The sequence below is a fragment of the Carettochelys insculpta genome, chromosome 1 (assembly GCF_033958435.1).
Source record: "Carettochelys insculpta isolate YL-2023 chromosome 1, ASM3395843v1, whole genome shotgun sequence".
NCBI lineage: Eukaryota > Metazoa > Chordata > Testudines > Carettochelyidae > Carettochelys > Carettochelys insculpta.
In genome coordinates this window covers 8,981,106-8,998,472 of record NC_134137.1, presented here as the reverse complement: position 1 = coordinate 8,998,472, position 17,367 = coordinate 8,981,106, and the positions used below count along the sequence as shown (strand labels likewise).

General features: G+C 49.8%; 2 protein-coding genes across 2 annotated transcripts; both read left to right on the top strand.

Annotated features, from left to right (window-relative positions):
- Positions 1-604: 604 nt before the first annotated feature.
- Positions 605-1,540, top strand: LOC142003106 (olfactory receptor 51G2-like). Its single transcript, XM_074979786.1, has one exon. It carries the CDS (start codon positions 605-607, stop codon positions 1,538-1,540), a length of 936 nt encoding a protein of 311 aa, XP_074835887.1.
- Positions 1,541-4,557: 3,017 nt separating this feature from the next.
- LOC142007683 (uncharacterized) lies at positions 4,558-16,992 on the top strand. Its single transcript, XM_074984372.1, has 3 exons — positions 4,558-4,685; positions 14,727-15,648; positions 16,081-16,992. The coding sequence occupies exons 1-3, from the start codon at positions 4,558-4,560 to the stop codon at positions 16,990-16,992; spliced, it is 1,962 nt and encodes a 653-aa protein (XP_074840473.1).
- Positions 16,993-17,367: the final 375 nt, after the last annotated feature.

Genomic DNA, 17,367 nt, shown 5'->3' with positions numbered 1-17,367 from the left:
TATGATAATGGATCCTGGCAACAGTCTAAAAGCTCTTTCTAAAATATACATTCGGAGTTTTGCACTCAGTCCTTCTACAATACCTGCTGGAGACTTTTCAAAAATGCCTGAGGGAAAAGTGCTGCTGATCCATGTTTCAGCAAAGGTAGAGGGAAGGAAAATGTAATGGTGGTTGTATGTAATTCATACCCATCTCCTCTCACATAAGCAAGGCTGAAGTAACTTCCACACTTCAGTGGTTATGGGTAAAATTCCAGTATTTGGACAATTCACCCATTTATGACACCAACTTCAACTATGGCAGGTGAAGTAACTGTGTTAGCTTTTATTTTGTCAAAGAGCTACAGAGCTAAGCATGATGAGACGGTGGAGATCCTGTAAGGAAGAAGAGAAGCATGTAGGATGATTGAACTGCATAGTTGCAGCATGTCGTGGGCAGGCAAAGCACTTTCAGCTTCTCTTGGGAAGATTCTTGGTGACAGAGGGCATCACCATAAGCTATTAGTAAGGGCACATTGATATCTCGCTAAATATCTTCTAATCTTCTGTTCTTTTTCTTTTCAGGAAGGAAAGCTCATAACTTCTCTAACCTGCCCAGTACATAATGTCAGCTGTCAATGAAACCAAATTATCACATACAGTGTTCATTCTTACCGGGATATCTGGGCAGGAGAACACTCATCTCTGGATCTCTATTGCCTTCTGCTTTATGTACGCTATTATGATCGTAGGAAATTCAGTCATTCTGTTCATTGTAAAAACAGATCCAAGCCTCCATGAGCCCATGTACATTTTCCTTTCCCTGTTGGCCATCACAGACCTTGTCTTATCTATAACCACAATACCAACAATCCTGGGAATATACATGTTTAACTCTAGGGAGATCAACCTGCATGCCTGTTTTGCCCAGCTGTTCTTCATCCACACACTTCAATGCATTGAATCCTCCATCCTCTTGTTGATGGCCTTCGACCGCTTCATCGCAATCTGTAATCCACTGAGATATGCTTCCATCTTAACTCTGCCAAGAATAGCCATGATGGGACTGGTATGTGTGGTGAGAGGGGTGGTCTTAATGATCCCATTCCCCTTTCTTCTGAAAAGGTTCCAATACTGTCGAGACAATGTCCTTTCCCATTCCTACTGTCTCCACCAGGCAGTCATGCATTTGGCTTGTTCTGACACTACAGTCAACAACATCTATGGCATGTTTACCACACTTGTAACAATGGGTTTCGACTCACTATTTATCCTTTTATCTTATGTGATGATTCTGAAAACAGCGCTGAGTGTGGCATCCCGCAAGGAGTGTCTCAGGGCCCTGAACACCTGTGTCTCCCACATCTGTGCCGTCCTGCTCTTCTACACAGCAGAGATTGGCCTGGCTGTGATACACAGATACGGGGTAAGCCCTTCTCACCTGCTTGCAATTCTCATGGGATATGTTTCTCTGCTCTTTCCACCACTGATGAACCCAATCATATATAGCCTGAAAATCAAAAACCTTCGTGCAAGTATCTTCAGAGTGTTCATCAAATAAAGGGACAGTTCTTCACCCATCTCAAGCAGTAGTCACATGGCTGATGAAAAATATGGGTCACCAAATCCATGCTTGTCTCTTACTTCTGGGATGACATAACCTTCATTTTACCACTGTGCAGACAGCAGCTTAGATGAGAGCCATGGTATGGAGCAATGGGGGAAGGGCTGTCCCTTGAACACTGGTGAGAGAGTACAGGAATGTGGGGGAGCACAACTAAGGCAGGAAGTATATTTTACCAAGTGTCTATGCTCATGGAAAGCAAGAGTGCTGAAGAAATGTTAGCCCATAGAGCAATGTATCCTTTGGTGACCCAATTTCAGAGTTGATGCTGATGCGGTCAATAAAGACAAGTGATATGAAAGTTGTTTCCCAGTTCATGTGGCTGGTGACTGTTCTGTCTCTGGCTAAACATTCATGGGCCATGGGGGAAAAAAAACCTGCAGAACTGTTTTGCAGTCCCTCTCCTGGCCTTTTGAGTGATCTTGGCACTGCCTCAACCCTGAGCATTGCACCAACTGCGGAGAGGGTCCGTTCAAGGAGCACAACCATCCAACCTTTCCCAACACCATCAGTAGATGATTGTGAGTTGAGCCATGTTAGAGGTCACAGGAGAAGCCATTCAGTCTCACCCCCCGCCCCAGCTAGCATTGGTAGCTCTGAACACAGAATGCCTGTTGAGTCCTTTCTCCTCCAAAGACAGGCAGATCTCTGTGTACTGTTGAGGGTGTGATACACAGGAGTCCTGGCAGGGAATCAGTTTCACATTTCCTTCTTTCCCACTCTGTTTGTGCTGGCTTAGTGGATTAGGAAGTGCTGGAGACTCTCCCCAGCTGCACCAGAGAGGCACATCTAGCTCCTATCACAGCCACACCCCATCAGTGTTGGGTGACTACAATTTTGGAAGGTAAAAGCTGATGACATGCAGAAGCCCCATTCCTTGTGTGATCCTGACCCATCCCTTTTTCTTCATCCAGGAGGCCCAGAACTCTTATCCTCCTTTTCTCCTTAGATCCCTCCTTCAACCCCATCTCTTTTTCTAGGACTCCATCAAATACAGCTCCTCATTACCTGAGGCTCCAGTCCCACTCCTAGTTAGAATCTAGAGCTAGATCCTGATAGTAGCTTCCCAGGAAGCTTGAGCCACTTTACAAAGGCCCGAACACTCCATCTGCTCTGGGTGAGGGATTTGAGGCCCAAGAGAAGCCCTCAGCATGTGTGCCAGCCCCAAAACATGCACCCCAGAGATAGTAGATAACCTGGGGCTCTGTGATGGGGTAGACCAACACCACACTAGCCAGTGGGTGGGGCCCAGGCTTGCTGGGTGGAAAAGGCACTTCTCCTTCAGCCCTGCTGGCCATGCTTCAACTGCAGCCCCAGTATAAAGGCCAGAAAGGCCAGTCTCTTGGGTCTGGTCAGCTGCGGAGAAGGAGCTCCTTCTGCAGCTTGAGAGAAACACCTGCCATAGGAGGTACCATCCTGACCAAGCAGCATCAGCTTGAGCAACACCAGCAGCAGCTCAAGGAGATGCAACCAGAGCCAGGCTGGCATGTAGTGTCTGGAATGGAGTAGGCAGGAGCCCAGGGCAAGGAGCTGGGAGGTTATCTGATAGCTCAGCATGCTGAAGTGTGGGATCCCTGCTGAGCTGATGGTTGGAGAACAAAGGCCACAATACTGACAGTGCTCTGGGCCAGAGCTCAGTTGAGAGGGAGGGCCTGGGCTCCCCTACTCCCACCCCTGTGACACTGAGGAAAGGGGAGCCATGACTAGGCTGATGAGGCCTGACTGAGGGGATATGGACCAGGCCACAAGGATGTGAGGACAGCGGGAAAGTCCTCAGAAGAGGGGCATATCTTGAGGGCCCACCACAGGCTCCCACAGTAGCCTCGTCTCCAGGACCATTGTTACTGTGGCCCAGTTCTGGCCTGCCAAGTCGGGGAGCTTCATGGAAAGTGGAGAAGCATGTGGCCTAATGAAAAGAGATGGGGCAGGGAATTTGGTCTGAGAGGAAACGGAGGAGCAGGGAATGACACATTGCTGACCCCAGGAATCTCAGTGGGGGTGGAGCTCTGAGTAACAGTAGTGAACCTTGGGATATTTTGGAAAAAATAAAATTAAAATGACCCCATAACAGGGACTCTGGAGAATCTGAACTTCCCCCCCAACAGTAGTACCCAACCTTTTCAATAACACCACACACTTCCAAGAGACAAACAGTTCCACAGCACGCCCACTTTTTTTCAATGAAATCAACTGCTCCTAAATGCCACATTTACTTATATTTACTGTGGTTACATTGTTATGACAAAGATTTGCAACACAGCAGTGTGTACAACAAGATTAATAAGGAGCAAATTCATTAATGTTTCAAATCCACCACAGAACACGCTATCTTTAATATGTGGGAAAAAAGTAGGAGAATGAATGTGCACCATGCTAGGGATGGTGGGTAATTAAGTAACTGCTTGAAGTTACTCAGTTGTTTCATGGAGGCAAAAGGAAGGTATCTCCTTACAGCAGAAGATCTTCTGCAAATAGCAACAGTGAGGAGAAACTGATGAAATTTCATGGCACACCAGCATGCCATGGAACACCAGCTGAAAACCACTGACCTATAGTCATCGTCTGGTCTGGAAAGAAAGTGCCTGCTTGCTGCCTCCTCCACAGGTCAGTGTTCCTGAACCTGGGTGTGTCATGCACCATTCCAGATCAGTCTCTGGGAACATCTGTGAAAATGTCCACAGTGATGCCCAAGCACCTGTAGCTCCAGGGAGAAGTCCGCCTTCTGTCTAATGGACTTGGACACAAGGTGGTCTGGTGGCAATATTGGAATACATGTACCACCTATATCTCATTCTCCAGGAAGGAAAGCTATTCTTGCAGAACCATCAGCCATGTCACGAACATTGCCAAGTGTCACGGTCTTTTGCAGTAAGATGTGAATATGGGCCCTGCACACCTGTATTAATGCAACCCCGACAGTCAACTTTTCCACGCAGAACAGGTTCTCCCCCATCATGAGTATCACCATCTTCCACACCGCAGTCACCACGTGCTTCTCCGCTGAGATGGCGTCTCTCATTCAGGTGTCCTTTCACTGTAAACTGGACAAGCTGAGCACGCAGCATCTAGAAGGATCAGAGGGGTAGCCGTGTTGGTCTGGATCTGTAACAGCAACGAAGGGTCCTGTGGCACCTTATAGACTAACAAAACTTTTCTGTTAGCCTATAAGGTGCCACAGGACCCTTCGCTACAGTATCTAGAAGGTGACTAGATCCACAAGTTCACACTGTGCACCTTCCAGCAATTTCCTCTACTCTCTCAGCAACTCTGCTACTCCTGACTCCCCAGAGATGATGTACTTCTGGTGGCTGTGAGAAAATTTGACCTCTTATTATTTAGAGTTCTGTCTTTATGTGTGCAGTAGGGAGTGATTTTCTGTTTCATTTTTGTTAGGGTGACAATATTTGCCTATGCTGAATACAAGATACCTGGTAAGATCACTTGTACTGAAATGAATTCATTGCCAGTTAATCAGAACTATGCATTTCAAACATTCAAATTAACACCTAGCAGGCTAAACCCTTGTTAAAAAGAAATAATGAATATCTAGGGTATTTACCTTCTTCTCTGTAGGGTTTGCACAGGGAGAGGTCTCTCACACACACACACACACACACACACACACACACACACAGAGGAATGGGAGTGACTGACTGACATGAAACAAACCATCCCTATTCAGTGCTCGCCATCCTTAGACACATGAGCAGAGGAATGAGAAGGTCAGGGAGGTTACACAGCATCATTAGGACTGAGATTGGATACTGCAGCCTTTTTAAGCACCACATTTTAAAAAACATGTTGGAAAGAGTCCAATATTTTGAGGGCTAAAGAAAACACACACACACACAGAAGTATTTAAATGTTTAGATTGTACAAAAGACGACTTTGAGGTGACATCATGAAAATGTCTAAGTGCCTTCCTGGAGAGAACATGCCAGGCGTTAAAAGGCTGTTTGATGTTGCAGAGAGAGGTAGAACAAGCCCAGTAGCTGGAACATGAAAACAGAAAAAAAAAAAATCATAGTGGAAATAAAGCACAAATGGTTCACTGTGAAAATGATTCACCATTGGGACAAACTACCACACCAAATGACAGGTTCTCCATTTCCTGATGTCTTCTAATGAAATCTAGATACCCTTCTGTTGTGTGCTTGGATCAAAGCTTACTTGCTGTGATATACCAGAGGGTTGGGAAACACAGAGGTCGGATTAGATATTCTAATGGTCCCTTGAGGCCTAAAAGTCTGCTAGTTAATGAAACACTGATTGTAGGCTGAGCATCCTCTGCGGTTTCACTGTGTAGCCAGCTTGATCCACACGCTCAGCTGTCATTGGCTATGTCTACACGAGCCCCAAACTTCGAAATGGCCACGCAAATGGCCTTTTCGAAGTTTACTAACGAAGCACTCAAAATGCATATTCAGCACTTCATTAGCATGCGGGTGGCAGCAGCACTTCGAAATTGACGCGGTTCGCTGCCGCCCATCTCGTCCAGACGGGGCTCCTCTTCGAAAGGACCCCGCCAACTTTGAAGTCCCCTTATTCCCATGAGCTTGGAATAAACTGACCACCAACCAGACAAAGACCATTGACCACTACCTGTTGAGCATGTTGAGCCTGTCCACCAAGTCAGCTTTCTATCCGTCTTACAGTCCATATATCCAATCATAGAACAATAGAGCTGGAACAGACCTAAAAAGAGCCATCGAGTCCAGCCCCCTGCTCTAAGCAGGACCAAACCCATCAGATCAGCCCCACCAGGGCTTTGTTAAGGTGAGACTTAAACACCTGCAGGGATGGAGACTCCACTACTTCCCTGGGTAGACCATTCCAATGCTTCACCACCCTCCTAGTGAAAAAGTTGTTCCTAATGTTCAACCTTGACCTTCCCGACCGCGACTTGAGACCATTGGTCCGTGTTCTGCCATCCATGACCACTGGGACTTCAACAACTTCCACCCCAACATCAAGCTCAGCCTGGACCAATCTACACAGGAGATCCACTTCCTTGACACTATCGTGCTTATACACAATGGACACATCAGTACCACCCTGTACCGTAAACCCACTGACCGCTACTCCTACCTCCATGCCTCCAGCTTCCATCCCAGACACACCACACGATCCATCGTTTACAGCCAAGCACTTAGATATAACCGCATTTGTTCCAATCCCTCCGACAGAGACAAACACCTACAGGATCTGCACCAAGCATTCCTGAGACTGCAATACCCACCTGAGGAAGTGAGAAAACAAATCAACAGAGCCAGACGTGTGCCACGAAGCCTCCTACTACAGGACAAGCCCAAGAGAGAAACCAACAGAACGCCACTAGCCATCACCTACAGTCCTCAGCTAAAACCTCTACAGCGCATCATCAGGGATCTACAACCCATCCTAGACAATGATCCCCCACTTTCACAGGCCTTGGGAGGCAGACCTATCATTGCTCACAGACAACCTGCCAACCTAAAACAAATCCTAACAAGCAACTATACACCGCACCACAGTCACTCTATCTCAGGGACCCATCCATGCAACAAACCTCGCTGCCAGCTCTGCCCACATATACACACCAGCAACATCATTACAGGACCTAACCGGATCAGCCACACCATTGTGGGCTCATTCAGCTGCACATCTACCAATGTAATGCACACAAATCAGACATCAGAAATGGCAATATACAAAAACCCATAGGAGAGCACTTCTATCTCCCAGGACACACAGTAGCAGATTTAAAAGTAGCTATCCTGCAGCAAAGAAATTTCAAGAACAGACTCCAAAGAGAAATTGCTGAGCTACAATTCATCTGCAAATTCAATACCCTCAGCTCAGGATTAAACAAAGACTGTGAATGGCTGGCTAAATACAAAAGCAGCTTCCCCTCTCTTGGAGTTCACACCTCCAGATCTACTGATGACAATACAACTCAGCCTGCCTGACTGAGCTAACCTCGTTATCCCTAGCCTTACTCTGGCCTATTTATACCTGGCCTTGCAGATTTCCAGGACCAGCATCTGAAGAAGTGAGTTAACTCACGAAAGCTCATGCTCTAAACTTTTCTGTTAATCTATAAGGTGCCACAGGACCCTTCGTTGCTCTACAGATCCAGACTAACACAGCTACCCCTCTGATACTTGACAACATGCAAGGCACTGCATTTAGCCGTATGGAATGGAAATCTATCAATCTCATGAGGAAGCTTGCACAAATTCAGACAGACATCATCTTTCTCTCCAAATGCAAACGAATGGACATCATACCGAATGGACTGAAGGTGAAAAATCCTTTGCAATCTACATACTGCACAGACTACAGTGAGAGATTATGCCACACACTCTCAAAGAAACTGAGGAACCACCTGATCAGCGTCCTGTACAACAAACAGGAGAACATCAAAAAAGAGCTCTCCAATCTGGAGTCTTTCATCAATAACCAACCTTCAACACAAACTTCCACGCTGCTGAACTTTACTAAAATAAGACAAGAGATTTACACTAGACCTTTCACTACTATACAGAAGAAAAAGGACTGCAAACTTTCTAAACTCCTGCCTGCCACACAGAGCCACAGCAGTGGTACCACTAACTCAGCCAGCAATATCATCAATCTGTCCAGCTACACACTCAGCTCAGCAGAAGAGTCTGCCCTTTCTCGGGGACTCTCTTTTTGCCCCACCACACGCACAAACATGATACAGTTCTGCGGTGATCTGGAAGCCTACTTTCGCCGTCTCAGACTCAAAGAATACTTTCAACACAACACTGACCAACACACCATTACACAGACAACCTCCCAGCAGCACAAGAAGAGTAACTCCACGTGGACTTCTCCCGAGGGCAGAAACAACAGTCTGGACCTATACATAGAATGCTTCCGCCGACGCGCACAGACAGAAATTGTGGAGAAACAACATCGTTTGCCTCACAACCTCAGTCGTGCGGAATGCCATGCCATCCACAACCTCAGAAGCAACCCTGACATTATAATCAAAGAGGCAGATAAAGGAGGAGCTACTGTCATCATGGACAGGTCTGACTACCAGAAGGAGGCTTCCAGACAACTCTGCAATACCAGATTTTACAGGCTACTTTCCTCAGACCCCACCGAGGAATACACTAAAAAACTACACCGTCTGCTCAGGACACTCCCTACACAAGCACAAGAACAGATGTACTCCAACACACCTCTAGAGCCCCGTCCAGGGTTATTCTACTTACTACCCAAAATCCACAAGCCTGGAAATCCTGGACGCCCCATCATCTCTGGTATTGGCACTCTCACTGAAGGACTGTCTGGTTATGTGGACTCTCTCCTCACACCCTATGTCACCAACACCCCCAGCTACCTCCGCGACACCACTGACTTCCTGAGAAGACTGCAATACGTTGGTGACCTACCAGAAAACACTATCCTAGCAACCATGGATGTAGAGGCTCTGTATACCAACATCCCACACAAAGATGGAATAAATGCCATCTGGAACAGTATCCCTGATGATGCTACAGCACATCTGGCGGCTGAGCTCTGCAACTTTATACTCACACACAACTATTTCAGATTCAGTGACAATATATACTTTCAAATCAGCAGCACAGATATGGGTACCCGCATGGCCCCTCAATATGCCAATATTTTCATGGCTGACCTAGAACAACGCTTCCTCAACTCTCGTCCACTAACACCCCGGCTCTATTTACGCTACATTGACGACATCTTCATCATCTGGACCCATGGGAAGGAGACTGGAGGAATTCCACCGGGACTTCAACAACTTCCAACCCAACATCAAGCTCAGCCTGGACCAATCTACACAGGAGATCCACTTCCTTGACACTACCGTGCTTATACACAATGGACACATCAGTACCACCCTGTACCGTAAACCCACTGTTCGCTACTCCTACCTCCATGCCTCCAGCTTCCATCCCAGACACACCACACGATCCATCGTTTACAGCCAAGCACTTAGATATAACCGCATTTGTTCCAATCCCTCCGACAGAGACAAACACCTACAGGATCTGCACCAAGCATTCCTGAGACTGCAATACCCACCTGAGGAAGTGAGAAAACAAATCAACAGAGCCAGACGTGTGCCACGAAGCCTCCTACTACAGGACAAGCCCAAGAGAGAAACCAACAGAACGCCACTAGCCATCACCTACAGTCCTCAGCTAAAACCTCTACAGCGCATCATCAGGGATCTACAACCCATCCTAGACAATGATCCCCCACTTTCACAGGCCTTGGGAGGCAGACCTATCATTGCTCACAGACAACCTGCCAACCTAAAACAAATCCTAACAAGCAACTATACACCGCACCACAGTCACTCTATCTCAGGGACCCATCCATGCAACAAACCTCGTTGCCAGCTCTGCCCACATATACACACCAGCAACATCATTACAGGACCTAACCGGATCAGCCACACCATTGTGGGCTCATTCAGCTGCACATCTACCAATGTAATTTATGCCATCATGTGCCAGCAATGCCCCTCTGCCATATACATCGGACAAACTGGACAGTCCCTACGTAAAAGAATAAATGCACACAAATCAGACATCAGAAATGGCAATATACAAAAACCCATAGGAGAGCACTTCAATCTCCCAGGACACACAGTAGCAGATTTAAAAGTAGCTATCCTGCAGCAAAGAAATTTCAAGAACAGACTCCAAAGAGAAATTGCTGAGCTACAATTCATCTGCAAATTCAACACCCTCAGCTCAGGATTAAACAAAGACTGTGAATGGCTGGCTAAATACAAAAGCAGCTTCCCCTCTCTTGGAGTTCACACCTCCAGATCTACTGATGACAATACAACTCAGCCTGCCTGACTGAGCTAACCTCATTATCCCCAGCCTTACTCTGGCCTATTTATACCTGGCCTTGCAGATTTCCAGGACCAGCATCTGAAGAAGTGAGTTAACTCACGAAAGCTCATGCTCTAAACTTTTCTGTTAGTCTATAAGGTGCCACAGGACCCTTCGTTGGTCATCCTAGAACAGTGATTTAAAAGAAAGGCAAGGGTCCCTGGACCCTTCCACTCCCTTCCAAACTCCCACTCTAAACTCCCTGTTTGCAGTCCCCTGTTCACAAGCTCACCTGTTTGCTAGGACATGCTTTTATAAAGCCCTGAACTGCCTCAAAGTCCTTCCCCTTACTGAGGCTCAGCCAATGAGCAGAGGCTTCTAGATAACAAGCTTATGTAGAAGGCAACAGATTCCAACTGCCAGTCCCAGTCCACCCTCTGTGGGGGAGAGGGGGGCAGGGAAAAAACAAACAAACAACCACACACCACAGAGCAGAAATACATCACAGCCACAGCCAGAAGCCCCAAACACAACACACCCAGACAGCCTCTTACTTAAGAATCCTGTTTTGCTTTCTCCTTTACCTGCCTGGAGAACTTCCTCTCCCATCTCCCTGTTCACAAGCTCACCTGCCTGGACACTGCTTTATGAAGGCCTGAACTGCCTCAAAGTCCCTCCACTTACTGAGGCTCAGCCAATCAGCAGAGGCTTCTAGATAACAAGCTTCTTTAGAAGCCAATAGATTCCAACTGCCAGTCCCAGTCCACCCTCAGTGGACTATAATTCTTAAATGTATGGGAAGAATGTTGTGGGAGACTTTATCAAAAGCTTTGCTAGAGTCAACATATATCACATCCATTGACTTCCCCATGTCCAAAGAGACAGTTACTTCATAATAGAAGCCAATCAGACTGGTCAGGCATGACTTGCCCTTGGTGAATCCACATTGACTACTCTTGATCAATTTCCCCTCTTCTAAATTTTCTGAAATGGATTCCTTGAGGATCCCCTCCATGATTTTTTGGAGGACTGAGATAAGGCTGGCTGCTCTGTCGTTCACTCTTTTTAAAGATGGGTACTACATTTTCCCTTTTTCCAATCAACTGGGACCTCTCCGATCTCCATGGGTTTTCAAAAATAACAGCCAAAGACTCTGCAATGACATTTGCCAATTCCCTCAGTACCCTGCATTAAATCCAGACACATGGATTTTTGTTCATCCGGCTTTTCTAAATAACTCTTAACCCATTCTTTCCTCATGGGGGACTGCCCACCTTCCCATACTTCATTGCCTAGTGCCTTAGTTGGGGACCTAACACTGCCCATGAAGACTGAGGCAAAAAACAAAAACAAAAACAAAAAATAAAAAAACAAAAAAAATTGAGTACTTCAGCCTCTCCCTCATCATCTGTCACCAGGTTACCTCACTCATTGAGTAATGGTCCACACCCTCCCTGATAACCCTCCTATTGTTAATATGCCTCTAGAAACCCTTCTTGTTGCCCTTCACATTCCCTGCTAGCTGCAATTCCAATTGTGCTTTCACCTTCCTGATTACCCCCAGCATTCTCCAGACATATATTTAATGTATACTCCTCCTTAGTCATCTATCCAAAATTCCACTTCTTATACACATCCTTTTTTAGTTTAAGCTCACCAAGGATTTCCCTTCTAAGCCAAGTTGTTTGAGTACCATGTTTGCTTTTCTTACTGAGCTTTGGGATGGTTTGTTCCTGAGGCTTCAATAAGACTTTTTTAAAATATTGCCAGCTTTCCTTAATTCCTTTCCCCTTCCTATTAGCTTTCGTGGGGGATCCCGCCCATGAGTTCTCTCAGGGAGTTGAAGTGTGCTTGTCTGAAATTGTAGGGTGCGAGAAGACTTTGTAACGGTCTCATGAGAGCAGTCCGACCCCTCTGTGAACTCTCAGAAGAATCCTATACAGAAGCATGCTGCCAACAAACAAAAGATACCGGAACTGGTTTGTGCAAGATGAAAGTTGCAAAACAACTCACACCTGCGAACTATGTTGTGCTTGCCAAAACTCCAAGGCTGTATATTGGCAGGAGGCCACAAGAGCTAGTGATAAGAAATGCATAGGCAATTTTAGGCAATCTTATGTTAATGAGCTCAGCTTTATCAGTTAGTGTTAGGAGGCCTGTTACAGAGCCTCTCCCCGAGCGAAGCTCCGACGCGTTGGGCTTTTCCCCACTGGTGACTGCGGCGTCTCCGGGGCTCCCGTCGCGGGTGTAACGCGCTTTCAATAAACCAAATATAGCACTCGCCTTCTGGGTGCAGCCTCGTCTCTGGGGAACCCGAGCCTGGTTGGCTACAATTGGCGCAGCGAGCAGGGTTCTCCAGGTACGATGCCCTTTTGGTCGAAAGCAGGGGAGGCAGGGCAGCCAGCGCTGTCCCTGCAGCGCATACCAGGATGGCCCTCGACGGAGCAATGGGGGCCGGTAGCGCAGATGGTGGCCAGTTGGGCAGCCCCGGCAGACTGGCCGGAGTTGCAGGAGGCGGCAGGCGTGACGCCGGTACAGGTAGAAGGGGCGTTGCGTCGGCTGCGGTTGAGCCGCCGGCCGGGGCCGGAAAAAAAGGTGGCGGGAGAGGTAGCATGGCTTTTCCTGACCGCCCTCCGGGCCCTCGGTGATGAGCTTCTCCGCCTGCAGAAGGCGCTGGTGGGGAAGGAGCAGGAGTGTTGCGCTTTGGCGGGTGCGCGGGCAATTGCGCAGGAGATGGTTACCTCGCAGTCCGAAAGGACGCAAGAGTTAACCCATCGTTGTGAGGTGTTGGCAGCGAGAGTTGCGAATCGGCGGCACACGAAAGTAGGGAAAGCACCGGTGTCGAAGGCCCAAGTGCGTGCGGTCCTAGCGCTAGCCTCTTGGGACCCTGAGACCTGGGATGGTAACATTTGGAGCTCTTCCTCGTCTGAGGAGGAGGAGGAGGTGGTGATCGGGGAGGCTGTGCCTACCGACCAGAGGCAGGCACATCCCGTTCGGGAGAGGAGGTCGGAAGGGGGGCACCTGCGCTCCGACGTCTGGCGAACGTTTAAGACAAGTGAGTTGCAGGAGTTGGTGAAGAGTTTTAAGCAGAAGCCGGGGGAAGGCCTTTTGGCTTGGCTGGTGCGTGTGTGGGACAACGCGGGCAATTCTGTGTTGCTGTTGCCTGACGAGCTCCACCAGATGGGTGTGTTGTCCCAGGATTCACAAGTCAGGCAGGGAGTGCAGACTATGCAAGGTCTGACTGATGGACAGGGGAATGCTGTTGAAGCGCAGTCCCTGTACCGCTGGCTGGCTGCGGCGGTGGGTGACGTCTACCCCTCCCCGGGGGAGCTGGAAGCACAGGTGAGGCCCTGGCGTACGATCCCGGAAGGGGTGAGTGCACTGAGGCAGCTGGGCATGGCGTGGGCTGTGGCCCTCGACCTGGGACCGGACGATATAACTGTCCAGAAATCCATCAAGGCCACTCTGTTACGCCTTGCCCCTCTCGAGCTGAAGGCCTCCCTTATGGCCGTGGTCATGGCAGCGGGCGGGACTGTCGGTGACTTGGTGGGAACATTGATGCAGTTGGAGGCTGTCATAGGCGGCGCGAAAGCGGTCCGTGCCACAAAAGGAAAAGGTGGTCGGGCAGGAGCCTCTGGACAGGAAAAAGGGCACGTTAAGGTGACTCGGAGAACTATGTGGACGGATTTACTGAAGGCAGGAGTGCCCCGTGAGGAGATCAATGGTGTGCCAACACCAGACTTGTACAAGCGTTGGTTACAACTGCCGCCTACCCAGCGGAGCGAGGATGTGGGTGCCTCCAAGAGGGTGGGCGAGACTCAGGCACCACAGAAAGGTACAGGAGCTGGGGGGAGGACCGAGCCCAGTGCCCCGGTCGACTGGACCCTTCCCCCTAGGAAGTGACGGGGAGGCGGGTCCCCTGTGGTACGGGCTGTGGCTGTGCAACAGGCAGCAGGGGACCGGCGCCCATTCGTCCCGTTAACCATCAAGTGGCCCCGGGGAGGGGAGCAGCATGTGCTTGCTCTGTTAGACACTGGAGCTGAAGTGACCATTCTGCATTCTACCCAGACTGCGGGTCACGTGGTGGTTGTGCAGGGCCTCAGAGGAGCGGAGACCACCGCTTATTCAGTGGAGGTCACCCTCACGCTGGGGAAAGCCCCTCCCTTTCGGGCGACTGTGCTGGCTGCGCCGTTAGGTGAATACATCATTGGCATGGATGTTTTGCGTGGCCGGTGTGTGGACACACAGTATGGGCTGTTTGCCTTTGGGCACCCCCGATACATCCGGGCGATCAGAACTGTGGAGCCCCTACTTCGGGGACATCCCAAATGGGAGCCTGTACGCCTGCCGGTCCCCCAGACCCCGGTGTCAGTCAAGCAGTACCGCATTCCCGGTGGAGAGCAGGAGATCAGTGACACTATAGCTGCATTGTTACAGGCGGAGATTATTCGCCCCACGCTGAGCGCCTTTAACAGCCCCATCTGGCCAGTGAAGAAGCCGGATGGCTCATGGCGCATGACAGTGGACTATCGAGAACTCAATAAGGTAACCCCAGAGCTAATGGCCGTAGTTCCGGACATGGTTACCATTCTGGAGCGCATCACCCTGGCAGCCCTGCCGTGGCATGCCGTCATAGACCTGGCTAATGCGTTTTTCTCTGTTGACATTCATCCCGAGAGTCAGGAGCAGTTTGCCTTCACGTGGCTAACAAAGCAGTACACGTTTACCGTGTTACCCCAGGGCTTTAAGCACTCCCCGACGATCTGCCATCAGCTAGTGCAGGCCGATCTGGAGCGTCTGGACGTCCCTGACCAGACGGCCTACTATCACTACATCGATGATGTGATGATCTCGGGACCAGATGAACCGACTGTTCAAGCTGCCTTAGACACCGTTGTAACAGGTTTGCAAGAACGGGGGTGGGCTATTAACCCCAAGAAAGTGCAGGGGCCAGCCACCAGTGTGGTTTATTTGGGCGTGCTGTGGATGGGTACAGACAAATGCATTCCACCGAAAGTGCGGCATACCATCCAGGCATTCCCCACACCCTCGTCTAAACAGCAGCTGCAAACCTTTCTGGGCCTTCTCAGTTTCTGGCGTGCTTTTATTCCGCACCTTGCTTTTCTTATGCGTCCCTTACAGGAGCTTGTGCGCAAAGCCACCCAGTGGCACTGGACAGAAAAGCAACAACGCGCCTTTGATCTTTGCAAAGAGGCGGTAGTAGCACACGCCCGCCTCACCGCACCGCTGCAGGGCCAACCGTTTGAACTGGAGGTAACAACCATCGGCGATGCGGCGTCCTGGGGTCTGTGGCAGCAGGTAGGAACCCAGCGAAAAGAACCTATCGGTTTCTGGTCACGAACCCTCCGCGGAGCAGAAGGTGGGTACACCCCCCTGGAAAAACAGATCCTAGCAGTTGTGTGGGCTTTGCAGGACACTGAGCGGGTCACGGGTGTCACCCCTGTTAACGTGCGGACCCCGATCCCCTTAATGGGGTGGGTCACGGATACCTCTGAGTGTGCGCATACGGGCGTAGCCCAAGCAGCTACCCACTTTAAGTGGAAACACTACTTACAGCAGCGCATGCGCTTGGGAGCCCCCACACTCACTGTTCCACATGCCCTGCTGCTGGGAGCCATTACCTTTCAGCATGACCCCCAGCTAGCGGATGAGCTACCCGCCGTCGACCCACCAGTGGCCCCGTCGCCGGTGGCGGAGGCACCTCCGTTGGATACCGTGTCTGAGGAGAGGAGAGGAAGCATCTGGGTAACCGAGGGATCTGCTACATACACCGCAACAGGACAGAGACAGTGGCGAGCAGTTGCATACGCCCCCTACAGGGATGAAATTGCCTTTGCCTGGGGAACAGGTAACTCGAGCCAATGGGCGGAATTGCGGGCAGCGACACTGGCAGTGGAAACTGGACAAGCGGAGACCTTTATCTATACTGACAGCTGGGTAGTCTACAAGGGTCTGCGCACCTGGGTAACAACGTGGGAAGCCAAGGAGTGGAAAATAGTGGACCGCCCCCTCTGGGGCACCGACTTATGGCAGCAACTCTTAGCTTTCGCTCGGCAGCAGCCCCTGGCGGTGCGGCACGTTGATGCCCACACCAAACAGACGACTTTGGAGGTGCAATTCAATGCAGCCGTGGATCAGATGGCAGGACACACAATCACAGAGCGCGCCATGGCCCTCCATGTGGAGTCAGGGCACCGAGGTGCTCACGCAGCCCGCCAATATGGCTTAACCAAGGGTGAGAACCTCCCCCTGGTGGCGTATCGGGCAGCCCAACTGAAATGCACCATCTGCACCAAATTGGCCCCGGTGGCGCTAGCGCTTGCCACAGGAAGTGTACGCCGCGGGCACCTGCCCTGTAGTGAGTGGCAAATCGATTACATCGGACCGCTACCTCCATCGCGCTCATGGCTCTATGCGCTGACCGCCATGGACACCTATACGGGCCTGCTGTTTGTACATCCCTGCAAGCACGCGGACGCTGCTGCTACAATCACAGCACTCACTCAGCTCAACGAACGGCTGACGCTACGGAACTTGTAACCATGGCCTGGCTGTGGCGCTGGTACCTCTGGACTGCTGTAACACTGGCCTTGGAGTGGGGCCCACGTATCAGTGACCGCTCCAACGTATGGGTAACATTGGCACAGACTGCCATCAACACGTCTGCCTTTTGTCTGCCCCACAGCATGGCCGTGGGACAGCTCATGGACACTTGTTTTATTGGTGTCAGTGCTTCTTCTGCTGTTTTGCAAAACCATACCCTTTTGCGTAATTTTGCTTTCACTGCCACCTTTGCCAATTTGTATGATATGGGGACTGTGTTAGCAGCCCCAGACAGCCGTACATATGCGTTTCGTATAGCCAACGTTACACAAGCTATACAGTGCATGTTGTTTGTTAATGCCTCAGGGCCCC